This window comes from Rhinopithecus bieti, unplaced genomic scaffold (assembly GCF_001698545.2).
Source record: "Rhinopithecus bieti isolate Rb0 unplaced genomic scaffold, ASM169854v2 scaffold_39870, whole genome shotgun sequence".
Lineage (NCBI taxonomy): Eukaryota > Metazoa > Chordata > Mammalia > Primates > Cercopithecidae > Rhinopithecus > Rhinopithecus bieti.
Window position 1 is genome coordinate 3,000,109 of NW_016817144.1, and position 13,594 is coordinate 3,013,702.

At 48.1% G+C, this 13,594-nt stretch overlaps 1 protein-coding gene across 4 annotated transcripts in view; it reads right to left on the reverse strand.

The window, feature by feature from the left end:
* The window catches only part of RGS9 (regulator of G protein signaling 9), a 107,364-nt gene that overhangs the window by 54,757 nt on the left and 39,013 nt on the right, over positions 1-13,594 (reverse strand). For all 4 annotated transcript variants that reach the window (XM_017855855.1, XM_017855856.1, XM_017855854.1 and 1 more), the window contains 2 exons: positions 11,916-11,992; positions 6,692-6,773 (listed from right to left, as the gene is read on the reverse strand). In XM_017855855.1, coding sequence (XP_017711344.1) covers positions 6,692-6,773; positions 11,916-11,992 — 159 coding nt within the window. The remainder of the gene's footprint in view (positions 1-6,691; positions 6,774-11,915; positions 11,993-13,594) is intronic.

Consider the following 13,594-nt stretch of genomic DNA (forward strand, 5'->3'; position numbering starts at 1 on the left):
CCCCAGTCATGCAGAACTGAGTCAATTAAACCTTTTTCCTTTATAAATTACCCAGTCTTGAGTATTTCTTTATAGCACTATGAGAATGAATACACAAAAACATGCTCACATACATGCATACACGTATGCATGCTCACACATGCACACATTCACACACACTCACACATATGCGCACAACATCTAACTGGCCGGCAACAACTGAACACCATTATAAATACATGTTTTAACATGCATTCGCCATGAACCACCCCTAGGCACCCACTCTCCACCAACCAACCTAAACAATATGACACACACTCCACACTCACACATCATTGCTCACTTTTTAACTGCCACCACACCTCTACCACACTCTCACACCATACATAACACACTCAACATAACATTCACCACCTTGACCATGCCAAAAACACAGACAAAACACAATAAACATTCCTTCACACATGAAAAACCATGGGCCGCCCAACCAAATGTAACAACAACACTTAAACGCACCACATAAACACGCCCCCAACCAAACTTCCCGCAACAACCTGTCCTCAACCACCTTCAATCAATGCAAGAAACCCCCCGAAAAAAATACACTCACAATGCACCTAAACAAACACTCAAACACCACAACACGGCCGCCTGTGCCCATGACGCCCCCCTAACAACCACTGTCTGGCTGCTCTTCCACAGGTGCTCACTGCTTCAGTGACTTCAGTGTGGTCATCCGCTCAAGTCTTGAATTCATTATCTAGTTCTTTCCTTCCAACGTGCCCCAGGCTCTGACATAAATTTGGTTGTCCCAGTGCTCAACAGTGCACTGCATAACTGAGATAGACTCCTCTGTGCCCTCAGCTGCCCAGACCAGACGGCCTTAGACTCTCAGATCCGCAGCCACCCACTGAGCTTGATGATTCTGCCAGTCTGTCCAGTTGTAGCCCCAACCTGGCTCTCTGTGCCTCCCCTACAGAACAGCCAGGCACAGTCCCCTGGCCGCTGCTGCCTTGGCTCTTGAGCCTCTGTGGGCAGCAGCCCTTGAGTCTCAGTTGTTCCCAATCAAGCTGTGGTCCTTTTCCAGTTCCCTGCCCTCGAAACTCGTGAGGGGGCTGCCTTTCTGCCTCTGCTGGTTTCAGAGACCCCCAGGCTCCTTTCATTTATCCATTTCTTCATTCATCAGGTAGTGTAAAGTCTTTGATCCACTGTGATCATCACCAGAGCACTGCTGACGCAGTTTCTGGCACATAACAGGGTGTTCAAATGAAGATAACCAGGACTGACTGTTAGCACCCAGGAAGTAAGGGCAGCCAATGCATCCTGCGGTGTGCCGCCCGCAGATAAGGAGGCAGCAGGCGCTTTCTGCCCTGGTGCCTTACGCAGGAAGCCTTCAGAGACCTGCAAGCTCCCCTCCTTCACCCTGAGGAACTGTGAACACCAGGGTGTGACCCCACCCCCGCCAACAACATCCCTTGGGTGTAAGCCGAAGAGGCAGTTTGCTCAATGCCTCATCATTCAGGTCAGGAAAGGAGCTCCTGTACTCGTGACAACTGCTGGTAAGGAGGCGATGTTCCCAGGAACCCACATACAGAGCAGAGGCAGCATGGGAGCTGACGGTCACTTCTTGGTGGCACTCCACCATGTCCCTCTGCCCCTCCTTCTCTCAGCTTCACTCTCTTCCCAAAAGTATCAGACTCTTCTGATGCATGGAATAGAAAACAAATAAGTAAAACACTAACTCGTTTTCTAAACAAAATAAGACAGGGGAAAGAAATAAAGATGAGGCCAGGTATGGTAGCTCATGCCTGTAATCCCAGCACTTTGAAAGGCTGAGGCAGACAGATCATGAGGTCAGGAGTTCGAGAACAGCCTGGCCAACATAGTGAAAAACCGGTCTCTACTAAAGTTACAAAAACTTAGCCAGGCAAGGTGGCAGACACCTGTAATTCCAGCTACTTGGGAGGCTGAGGCAGGAGAATCACTTGAACCCAGGAAACAGAGGTTGCAGTAAACTGAGATCACACCATTGCACTCCAGCCTGGGCAACAGGGCGAGACTCTGTCTCAAAAAAAAAAAAAAAAAAAAGAAATAGAGTTGAGGTGAAACAGGGAGACAATTTTACATTGCAGCGTTAGGAAAGTCAGCTCCTAGAGGATCTTGGCTTGAATGTCACTCTCCATGCCCTGTGTTCCACGTTCCCTGACCACCAACTGGACACAGGGTCCCTGCCTCCTACCAGCTTCTGTGGCATTCTGCATGTTACTCATTCATTGGTTTAATCATTTTAGTCTTTGTCTCTCCACCAGACTACAGGAAACTCCTTGAGGTCACGGGCAATGTCTGTCTTGGCTCATAATCTAAATATCCCCATTGCCTAGTAAGCACCCAGCATAGAGCAGATATTCACAAAATAAATGTTAACTTTTTTTTTTTTTCTGGACCACAGTACACGGAGCATTCCACCCACCCTGGTTTTATAATATATTATGTGTCAGGTCGCCACAGTGCCTCATGCCTGGAATCCTAGTACTCTGGGAAGCCAAGATGGAGTCAGGAGTTCGAGCCCAGCCTGGCCAACATGTCTCTACTAAAAATACAAAAATTAGCCAGGTGTGGTGGCAGGCACCTATAATTCCAGCTACTCAGGAGGCTGATTCAGGAGAATTTCTTGAACCCAAGAGGCAGAGGTTGCAATGAGCTGAGACCATGCCACTGCACCCGAGTGAGACTCTGTCTCAAAAACAAACAAAAAACAACAAACAAACAAAAAACACATTATATGTCAGATCATTTTCCTAGGTCAATGAATGGCCTTTGAAAATATTATTTGAATAGTTCACAATGTTCCATCATGTTAATATACCTCAATTTATTTTGCCATTTTCCATGGTTGGACATTTAGCCCAACCTCAATGGGAAATGGAGGGCAGACATCTCTGGCAAGTGTCTGCATATGTGGTTGAAACAAGGGTCATTTAGCTTGATATGCAGATAAGGGATCACTTGATTTAGCACACCCACCACCAGGAAGCAGCCTTAGACTACATCCTTGGGAGGCAGGAAGTCACAGATGGCACAGCAAAGATGCAGGGAAGGCCTCCACATGACTGTCTAAGGGAGCACTTTCTCCCTTTGTTCATTTACAAAACTTACTGTTGTTTGCATCATGCTCAGATCTGTACTTGGTACCATTTGGGTAAAACACGGATGAGGAACATCATTTTCCTTCATTACAGGATGCTGAATCACAGGTGTCATTTGGGCTCTGGGTAGGAACTCAGGTCAGAGCCCTCAACTACCACCACCCACGTGGGGTCTTGGCCTTTGCCAGTGATGATCTCCTTGATACAGCATCTATCAGACATTTCTCCCTGGCTTTCTAAATCAACCACCCTCTCACTGTGCCCCTTCTGCATTTAGGTCTTATCTCTGGGAGAGTGTTACTCACCTGTGCTCCAGCAATTTTGATTTTGAGCTCCTTGAGCTGAGAGAGGGACCACGGGTGGGGCCTCCTTGCACAGAAGTAGCATATCAGGCTTTGCCATCAGAAAGGTGTGGCTTCCTCTCCCAGAACTGAGCAGGCAACTGAACCTCTATGAGCCTCAATTTCTCCATCTGAATAATGGGGATGGTGATATTCCCCATATCATAGCATCGGACGTCAATAAGGTCATCTGTGCCAAGAGCTTAATACAGGCACAGAAGAGCACTCAATGACTCTTGACTTATTTCACACCCAGCACCTAACCCCTTCCCTGGGACAAAGTCAAGGCTCGATGAAGGTTTCATGGATCAGTGAACAGACAAATGAACAAGTGAATGAGTTGGTTCAGTAACAGCAGGCCGCGTCTCACTCTACAACTGTTGGTTACAGTCTGACACGGAGTGGCCGCGACACTCCACAGCGCCAAGTGCTTTGTTTGCCTTGGCTGGCTTTTTTTCCCATTGAACTGACGGTTTGTTTGGGTCTCCTGGAAACAGTCTGGCAGTCTGTGAGCTCCAGGGCTTCCTGAGCCTGTCAGTCAGATTGCTCAATTTCTAGACTGAGATGCTCTTCAAAAATGCTACCTTCCACCCCGACAGGCCAACAGGCCAACAAGAGATGGGGAGAATTTTAAGAAAATCGCAGAGAGTGGGGCAACGGCACTCTCCTGCCTCATCTTTGACTACTGGTCTGGTTTTCGCTTAGGAAGCAGTCATGAAAGAGGTTAGATGTAGGGAGCAGTTTTATGTCCTGGAAGTTCTAGGACCACTCTGAGTCCATCAAAGCCTCAAGCTGAACTTGGGTCCCCAGTGCTGTCAAAGAGGGACCAGGCACTTGTGGACCCAGGCATTCAGCTGCTTAGAGCAGCAGTGACCCAGGCAACGTTCTAGACCCAGGAGGTTACCAAAGGACTGAACTGCGCCAAGACATCCCATGACATTGCCTGAGAGGCAGAAGTGCACAGGGCTAAGTCGGTGCGGGGTTCCACAGTCGGAGGTATGTAGGTTCAGACCCTCTGGCACTTACTAGCTGTGTAACTTCGGGCAAATTAGCAACATCCTTGAGCTTTCACTTGCTTATCAGTAAAATGAGAATAATAACAAGCCCTTCCATACAGGGCTGCAAAGGTTCAATAAGAATGCAAAAGGCAGCCGGGCGCGGTGGCTCACGCCTGTAATCCCAGCACTTTGGGAGGCCGAGGCGGGCAGATCACGAGGTGAGGAGTTCGAGACCAGCCTGACCAACATGGTGAAATCCCATCTCTACTAAAAATACCAAAATTAGCTGGGCATGGTGGTGCACGCCTGTAATCCTAGCTACTCAGGAGGCTGAGGCAGTAGAATCGCTTGAACCCGGGAGGTGGAAGTTGCAGCAAGCCGAGATCGTGCCACTGCATTCCAGTCTTGGCGACAGAGCAAGGCTCCATCTCAAAAAAAAAAAAAAAAAAAAAAAAAAGAATGCAGAAGGCTTAGCACAGTGCTCAGCACACTGGGAGTTCTCAGTTCATGCCTACTGTGATGGTGATGGTGACAATGACCACAATGACAATGACAATAAGGGTGGTGGAGGTGGTGGTAAAAGTGGGGGAAATAAGAGATGTGGTAGAGGTCAGGGAGATAAGGGAAGTAAGGGAGTGAGAGGTGGGATGACGGTCATGGTGGCGGAGATGGGCGGTGGGGAGGTGGTGGTCATAGAGACACGTTGTCATATTTATGTGATTCCGCATCATGCTGTGAAGAGCCACTCAGCCACTAGCCTGGTGGGGGCTGAGAGCTTACCCCAGGAGAACTGAGAAGAACCTGGCTGATCAGTTTTTCATTTTACTGCATAGCTAGTCCATGTCACTTTGCAAGGAATGTAGTCACATCGGCAATCCCACAGTGAGGAGTCTCTGCATATAATATAGAAGCCATTCTTTACCTTGAAAGAACTAGAGTTCCCTCAGGCATGGTGGCACTGGGCACCAAGGTGTCTTGCCAAATGTGGCGTATCCACCACATCTCCTTATCCTCACCACAGAGTGCTTCTGGAACACACGAGCAATGTGAGGCTCCTTCTCATACAAAGAGCTTCTACGCTACCAACCAGCAGGGGTGCTTGTCTCCAGGACCCTGTTCTCTGTCACCCAGCCCGCAGATACTTGTGTCAGGCATCTGTAAACTGGTTTCCCTAGAGGAGAAACCCTGAAGCCACGAAAAAAATCAAACAAGCTGCTTGGGGATCAACCTCAGAACCTTAACCTCAGCAACACAGCATCCAAACCCATGCCCCTACAGGGTGGAACACCTTAGGAGAATCTGTTTTGAGTATATAAATAAAACAAGCAAAACAACCAAAATCAGATGGGCTTGAAGTTCAAAAATCCATAAACTCTGACACCAGGCCTCACTCAGTTCTCTTTCTGGTTCTGAGAATGTCTGATACCTGGCAGGCAAGGAAGCTAAAGGAAGAGGAAGAAGAACATTTCTTTGTAACTCTTTGGTTTCCAGAATCTCATTCACATCTCCTACCTCCCCTGACCAATAGGCAGCACAGGGGGCTGAGACAGGAGGAAACTGAGGCAGCAGAGTTAATCCCAGTATGTGGCAGTCAGAGTCCACTTCTGTGTGCTGCGGAATGAGGCTACCATTTCCCAGTGATGATCTGGGGCAAGTTACACCAGCTCTGTACAGCTTGTCTCTCTAGGCCACCGAAAGTCCCAAAGCCAGAGATTCAGTGTGCTCCAAGCAAGAAGCAGCTCAACACAGACGTATTCTTTCTCCTCCTCCCCTCTCAGCTGCTGGGAACTGGATCTAGGAGAGGAAAAGGTGAGGGAGCAGGAGACACCAAGGAGAACTTTGGCCATGCAGTTTCCATTCTCACGGGACACTACTTTTCTGCATTGGAGCCTCCATTGGGGCCTACATTCTAATTTTTTTCTCCTTATATTCCTTTACTAGATATCCTAGTAAAAAAAAAAAAGTCCCAGCCCTCATAAAAGACAAATTCATTCAGGTCCCTCCCTACCTAACAGCAACACATGGGCCATGAGCAGACCCCATCCAGACAGAGAACTTCCTTTTCTAGTCAAGAGGCCCTGGGATGCTAACCCGACACTAAGCAGCTCCTCCTGCTGATCCAATTCTCACCCTAGAGAAAGAGGAGTTGGACACAGGCATGGAGAGCACAGGATGGAGGTGGGAGGCACAGGAAGAGACATAGGACACCAGGCAGGAGGATACTCACCGGGCATCGGTGCACCAGCCAGTATGCCTTCTCCTGGCAGTCCAGGGCATATCTGTCTGCTTTGTTCCTCTCCTTTCCAGCCCTGAAAAGCCAAAAGCCACGTTTAAGGCCAGGAAGATTTTGTATCTTTTGATTAGTGATGCCCCCGATTCCTGATGACCTAGACCCCTCTCCCAACCTGCCCAAGTAATTCACATATACTGTAATAGTAATGAACACAGCAAGTACTGACATCACACTTAAGTACTAGCACCCTCCTAACCACTTTGACACGTATTAACTCTTTTAATCCCACTTAATCCTCCCAGTGGCCTTTTCTCACTTCAAAGTTCAGGGCACTGAAACAAAGAGAGGGTGAATGCCCCACCAGCCCACCAGGGTCACACTGCCAGCAACTGGCAGAAGTGGCACTTGCACTTGGGAGTCTGGCCAGGGTCTAACTCCCCTGGACAGCACAGTGCTGCACTGAGATCACACTGCTGCCACGAGCCCTAAATCAAACCAACTCCACCAACTTCAACACTGGAGCGCAGTGCACATGGGTGACCTTCTGGCATTTGACCTCCTGGCTTCTTAACTTTTCCCTGTTTGGGCAAACAACAGAGTCAACGTCTGGACATCCCACCTGTGGGATGGTGACAAGGAAGATGCTGGCCTGGGGAGTCCTCTCTCCTCCCTGCCTGTGACTTCTACTCTGGCACTGCAAAGAGTTCATGACACATCAGGGGTTTTTCTGAGCACAACTTATTGCTATAAAAGGCTATTTATGGCCCAGAGCTGTGGCTCATGCCTGTAATCACAGCACTTTCGGAGGCCGAGGCGGGCAGATCACTTGAGGTCAGGAGTTCGCGACTAGCCTGACCAACATGGTGAAACCCTGTCTCTACTAAAAATACAAAAATGTGCTGGGCATGGTGGCACACACCTGTAATCCCAGCTACTCAGGAAGCTGAGGCAGGAGAATCATTTGAACCTGGGAGGCAGAGGTTGCAGTGAGCCGAGATTGTACCACTGCACTCCAGCCTGGGTGACAAGAGCAAAACTCTGTCTCAAAAGAAAAAAAAAAAAGCTGTTTATTTTCCTTTTTATCTCTCAGTCTCTCTCCCTTCCCCACTCTGGATGGGAAATGATGCAGGGCCATCTTCCTCCAGGGGCACAGTAACACTAATAATCCTGCCATGGGCCCCCTTCTGTACCATTTCCACGGCGACCCGCGCTCACACTTGTTAATGCTTGTTTTCCCAGGCAACATGGGATGACGCACATGCCCTCTGCCAGACAGAGTCGGCGGACTCATCGCCCCATTAACGTACTGTGGAAAACATCATAACACTCAGGGAGCCAGATGGGTGAACAGCGCCATTTCATTTGGGCGTTCCATCAGCCTCCTCTGGAAATTAAATATAAACACTGTCTTCAAACTTCCCCTTGACAGCCTAACTGGATTTTCTACCAGGTTAACTAGCCCCTGACCTCAGGAGCATGGGCCACAACCAGCCTGAGGTATTACAGAGTTTCCACAATGCTGGAGAGCCTGGCAAGTAGAATCACTCTCTGATTTACCCCATGGGTCCTGTCCGGCTTTGCTCTTCTGCTTTTCCGTGACAGATGTTATTAGAGGAGAGTTGTGATAAATGGAATGCAAGAGAGTTAGTAACCTAGGAATTACTTTCGTTTGTCATATTGTGATTTTTTCAGCAACAGCATTTGCTTAATTATTCATTCATTCATTCGTTCGTTCATTCACGTATTCATTGATCTTCCACTAAGTTCCAAGCACGGGGAGTCTACTGGTGAACCAAACATAGTCCCTGCCCTTGAGTAGCTTTTGAACTAAACATCATATACACAGTCAAAGAATCAATACAGAATTGCAAATTGCATTATGTGCCATAAGGAAACATTCAGGGTACCGTCATGGAGCATCAGGGATGGCCTCTGTGGTGATTTTTAAATATGTCTATAATTCTTTGACACTCTTTCCATTGACAGATGTGGGTCTATGTCTCCTCCCCTTGAAGCCAGGTGGGATTTTGTGGTGGTTTCTGCCAACATGGGATGTCAGGCATGGCACTGTAATTTCTGAGGCTGGGCCATAAAAGGTGGGACAGCTGTCACCCTCCTTACTGGAATATGTGGTCTTGAAGTCCCCAAACACCTGTAAGCTATCTAACAACCCTCCTGATGCAGCCATGTTGTGAGGGAGCTCAAGCTAGATCACAAAGAGATGCTACAAGAGAGCAGGAAATGCCAGCCAGCCCCCAGTTGCTCTAGGCCGCCAGCTCCAGCCATCTGCCAGCAACCACTCAAGAGACTCTGAGTTAGAATTGATCAGCCAAGATATTCCCAAATCCCTAACCTATAGAAATCAGGACACATAATAAAATAATTGTTGTTTTGAGCCACTAACTTTAGGATGATCTGAATGCAGTAACAGCTAATCAAATCAAAGAAAAGCCTCTTTGTGGAAGTTACATTGGAAGTGAGTGCTCTCCCTGATAGCTAGAGAAGATGGAGTGAGATGATCTTATTCGTATTTCAAACATGGGGGCAAATTGGGAGCAGAGAGGCCAGTCGGGAGGATGTTGCCATGGTTCAGATGATGGTGAGGTTGGTTCAACCAGGGTAGGGGCAGTAGAGGTCCTGATATGGGTGATACTGGAGGAAGAGACTTGGAGAGTGAGGGAAAGACATATTCGAATATGGACAAGGTAAGTCTGAGGTTTGACAGCAACGTGAGATCTTGAGTAGGTAGCTGGATGCTGAGTGTGGAACTTGGAAGATGGGACTCAGAATAACAAAATGACTACTTCATGGGCCAAGCTACACGGTCAACCTCGTTTTGTGCTGAGACCCTAAATCTGAAATCAGAGGAGCCTTTAAGCCATAAAATTAGCGGGAAAAAGCCATCTCAAGTGGAGCAAGCCTTTTAGGAATCGCTCATTCCAAGGCCCCTGGAAGAATGGAAGAGGGGAATGTCCCAGGATCTGGGCAGCACAGAGCTTTCTCCCAGCTAAGGCCAAGGCCTTGGTGGTGGACCTGCAGGGATTACTGAGAACAGCTCTGAGCTGCAAGAGCACCCAGAGCGCCCAGGAAAGCAGATATCAGGGTTCACAGTCCTGTGGGTTGCTGGGATCATCCTGCTCAGAGCAGACAGGAGGAGGAGGGGATGGGCGGGCTGAGGGAGAGGGGCACATCTTACCCATTTCTGTGTCCCTGGAGCCCAGCCTAGTGCTGGAACCCATCAGAAACTCAAAACTGGTGCAACAAATGGAATTAAGTAATATCAGCCAAAGTTCTACCATGATCTCACCAAGTAACCTCAGCTAAGTAATTTTCACCTCCCTAAGCCTCAGTTCCCCATTTGTAGAAATGCAGGGTGACAATAATTACTATGGTATTTCCCCACACCAACATAAAGTGAGACAGTACCCAAAAACTCACCACATGAAGTTTTGTGAACAAATGTAAGTGATTAAAGATAACCCATGTTGTTTCATCTCAAACGTGCCCAGGTAAAAACATGTTTGTGGCTAACGAGTAGTGGCGGCTCTCTCACTGATGTTCTGCCTGATTCTAAACCCTAAGAATATATTTTCCCCCATGCAGGGCAATAAAGCTATTCTGCCATAAGAATCTATTTTTCCCAGACCAGCTCTCCCGTAAATATTGTTCATCACTATTCCAATACTTAGGCTGCTGGGTGAGAATCAGGTCTTCCCCATCCAGCCCAGCTGAGCACCAGCAAGTCTAAACCTTCCCGGATCCAGTGAGTCACAGTGACTCACTGTCACAGTGAGTGAGGTCGGACCAGGGGATCATCGCTTTTGGTAATCACTGGTGCGGGTCACCAGATGTTCCCAGCTGTCCCTCTTCTCAGGCACCTGGTAGGATTCTATGTCCCCACCCACCAACCTTTGAAGTTGACCTGCTTTGCCTTGTGACTTATGGGCAGGATGACAGTGCTGCTCTGATACACACAGGAAATCCCTGTCCCTGCTAAGCAACGCACAAAGCCCAGATGGTGCTGCTGCTTCTGCATGGGACCTGGAGGTGGGGAAAGCATGTCAGGGTCCCAGCTGCCCCACGGGGGATGGGGAGCACCAGCAAGAAATGGACCTTTTGGTTTCCAGCCCCGAGAGTCGGGGGCTGTTTGTTATGATAGCCTAACCTTGTCATGACAGACACCCTCTCCCAACCACTCACTGTCCCCAATATCTGCATCCAGCTCTCGTTAAGGCAGAGCCCAGGAGGGGACTTCCAGTTCCAGTTCTGATATGGCAACAGGCAAATGCAAGTGAGCGAGGCGTGGTTCTGACACGTGAATCTGATCACTGTGTATCCCTCCCCTGCTTAAACATCATTCTATGGCTCTCTGTGGCCCTCAGCACAAAGCCCTCTCACGATCCGCTCTTGCTAACATCTCTAGTTCACATCCTGCTAATTTCTGCCATTTCCACACTTTGCACTCTCAGATGCACCTGCAAGGAACTGCTTGCAGTGGGCACACTCCTGCCTCCAGGCTCTGGTTCTGCCTGCTGGGAGCCCCTTCCTCCTACCACACCTCTCCTCTTCCTCTACAACTGCCATCCTTCACCTGGACCCCTCCTATGCATTCCCCGGGTTCAATGCCATTTCTACGACTCCCTCTGAAAACCCCAGCCAGGTGGCCCTCATCTCACAGCAGCACCATAGCCTATTCTTTCATCTGCCTGACCTGTGAGACTGTGTCTTTTTATTCCCCCTACCCAGCCCAGTGTTAGGCACACAAATGCTCAAAAACAAGTTTATTTTAATAAAAGGAAAGAGTCCAGGTGCAGCGGTTCACGCCTGTAATCCCAGCACTTTGGGAGACTGAGGCAGGCCGATCATGAGGTCAGGACTTCAAGACCAGCCTAGCCAATATGGTGAAACCCCATCTCTACTAAAAATACAAATAATAGTAATAATAATAATAATAATAAGCAAAAATTAGCTGGGCATGGTGATGGGCACCTGTAATCTCAGCTACTTGGGAGGCAAGGGAGAAGAACCACTTGAACCCAGGAGGCGGGGTTGCAGTGAGCCGAGATCACGCCACTGCGCTCTAGGCTGGGCAACAGAGCAAGATTCTGTCTCAAAAAAAATAAAAATAAAAAATAAAATAAAATGAATAAAAAGAAACAAAGAAGGAAGAGAGGGAGGAAAGACACCGAGAGGACAAGCACGGTCTCCTTTCACTCACCTGTACTGCTCTTTGGCCTGCATAATGACAAAGTCCCACTTATAGTTCATTTTTTGGTTCAAGAAATTGTAATTTTCCTAGAGAAGAAAAACAAAATGAGAACAGTAAGCCCCAAGACATATACCATGTGCCACAAGGCAACAAACTCTAAGTCAACAGGGGCACACCCCTGGCTCATGGCAACCATGGACCCAGCCTGATGGTGTCTGAGCTGGTTTTACCCTGGTGTTCACTCAGGGAGCAGCTGAATTCTCAAAACGCTTTCATAAGAAGCCTCACTTTTACTGGTTTTCTTCACTTTTGTAAAAATAAATGTATCCCGGCTGGGCGTGGTGGCTCACGCCTGTAATCCCAGCACTTTGGGAGGCCAAAGTAGGCAGATCACAAGGTCAGAAGATTGAGACCAACCTGGCTAACATGGTGAAACCTGGTCTCCACTAAAAAGAATACAAAAAAATTAGCCGGGCGTAGTGGCGGGCGCCTGTAGTCCCAACTACTTGGGAGGCTGAGGCAGGAGAATGGCATGAACCCAGGAGGCAGAGCTTGCAGTGAGCCAAGATCACGCCACTGGACTCCAGCCTAGGTGACAGAGCGAGACTCTGTCTCAAATAAATAAATAAATAAATAAATCCCAAATCTGATTAGGAAGAAAGCATCAAAGAAGAAAAAGAATTTGAAAATCTTTTTTTTTTTTTCTGAGACAGGGTCTTACTCTGTTGCCCAGGCTGGAGTGCAGTGGCACAATCATAGCTCACTGCAACCTCAAAGTGCTGGGCTCAAGCCATTCTCCTGCCTCAGTAGCTAGGACTATCTGTGCACGCCACCACACCTGGCTAATTTTTTAACTTTTCGTAGAGATAGGGTCTCACTATGTTGCCAGGCTGGTCTTGAACTCCTGGCCTCAAGTGATCCTCCCATCTTGACCTCCCAAAATGCTGGGATTACAGGCGTGAGCCACCGCACCCAACCTGGAAACTCACTATTCAGCAACAGAGTATCACAAATTCACAAAAATAAACCCTAAGATAAACCAAAGATAAGCCAGCCTTTCTGAAAACATGCCTGTAAGAATAAAAACACATGGCCTAACATGGTGGCTCACTCCTGCAATCCCAGCACTTCGGGAGGCTGAGGTAGGCGGATCACTTGAGCCCAGGAGTTTGAGACTAGCCTGGGCCCCCTGTCTCTACAAAAAAATACGAAAATTAGCTGGGTGTGGTGGTGTGCACCTGTAGTCCTAGCTGCTAGGGAGGCTGAGGCTTGAGCCCAGGAGACAGAAGTTGCAGTGAGCCGAGACTGCACCACTACACTACAGCCTGGGCTATGGAGCAAGATGTTGTCACAAAAATAAATAAATAAATAAATAAATAAATAAATAAATAAAAGAACACAGCAAGATTTTCACCCTCTGCCCAGAAATTCTAGCCTTTTGAGGGCTAGCATATGTTCTTTGGGAAATTGGACTCACCCAGCCTAAAACAAAAGTCTATACAGTACTATTGTTTTCCCATCATAAATTGAAGTTCGGGCCAGGCATGATGGCTCACGCCTGTAATCCCAGCACTTTGAGAGGCTGAGGCAGGCAGATCACTTGAGGTCAGAAGTTCGAGACTAGCCTGGCCAACATGGTGAAACCACATCTCTATTAAAAATACAAAAATTAGCCGGGCACGGTGGCT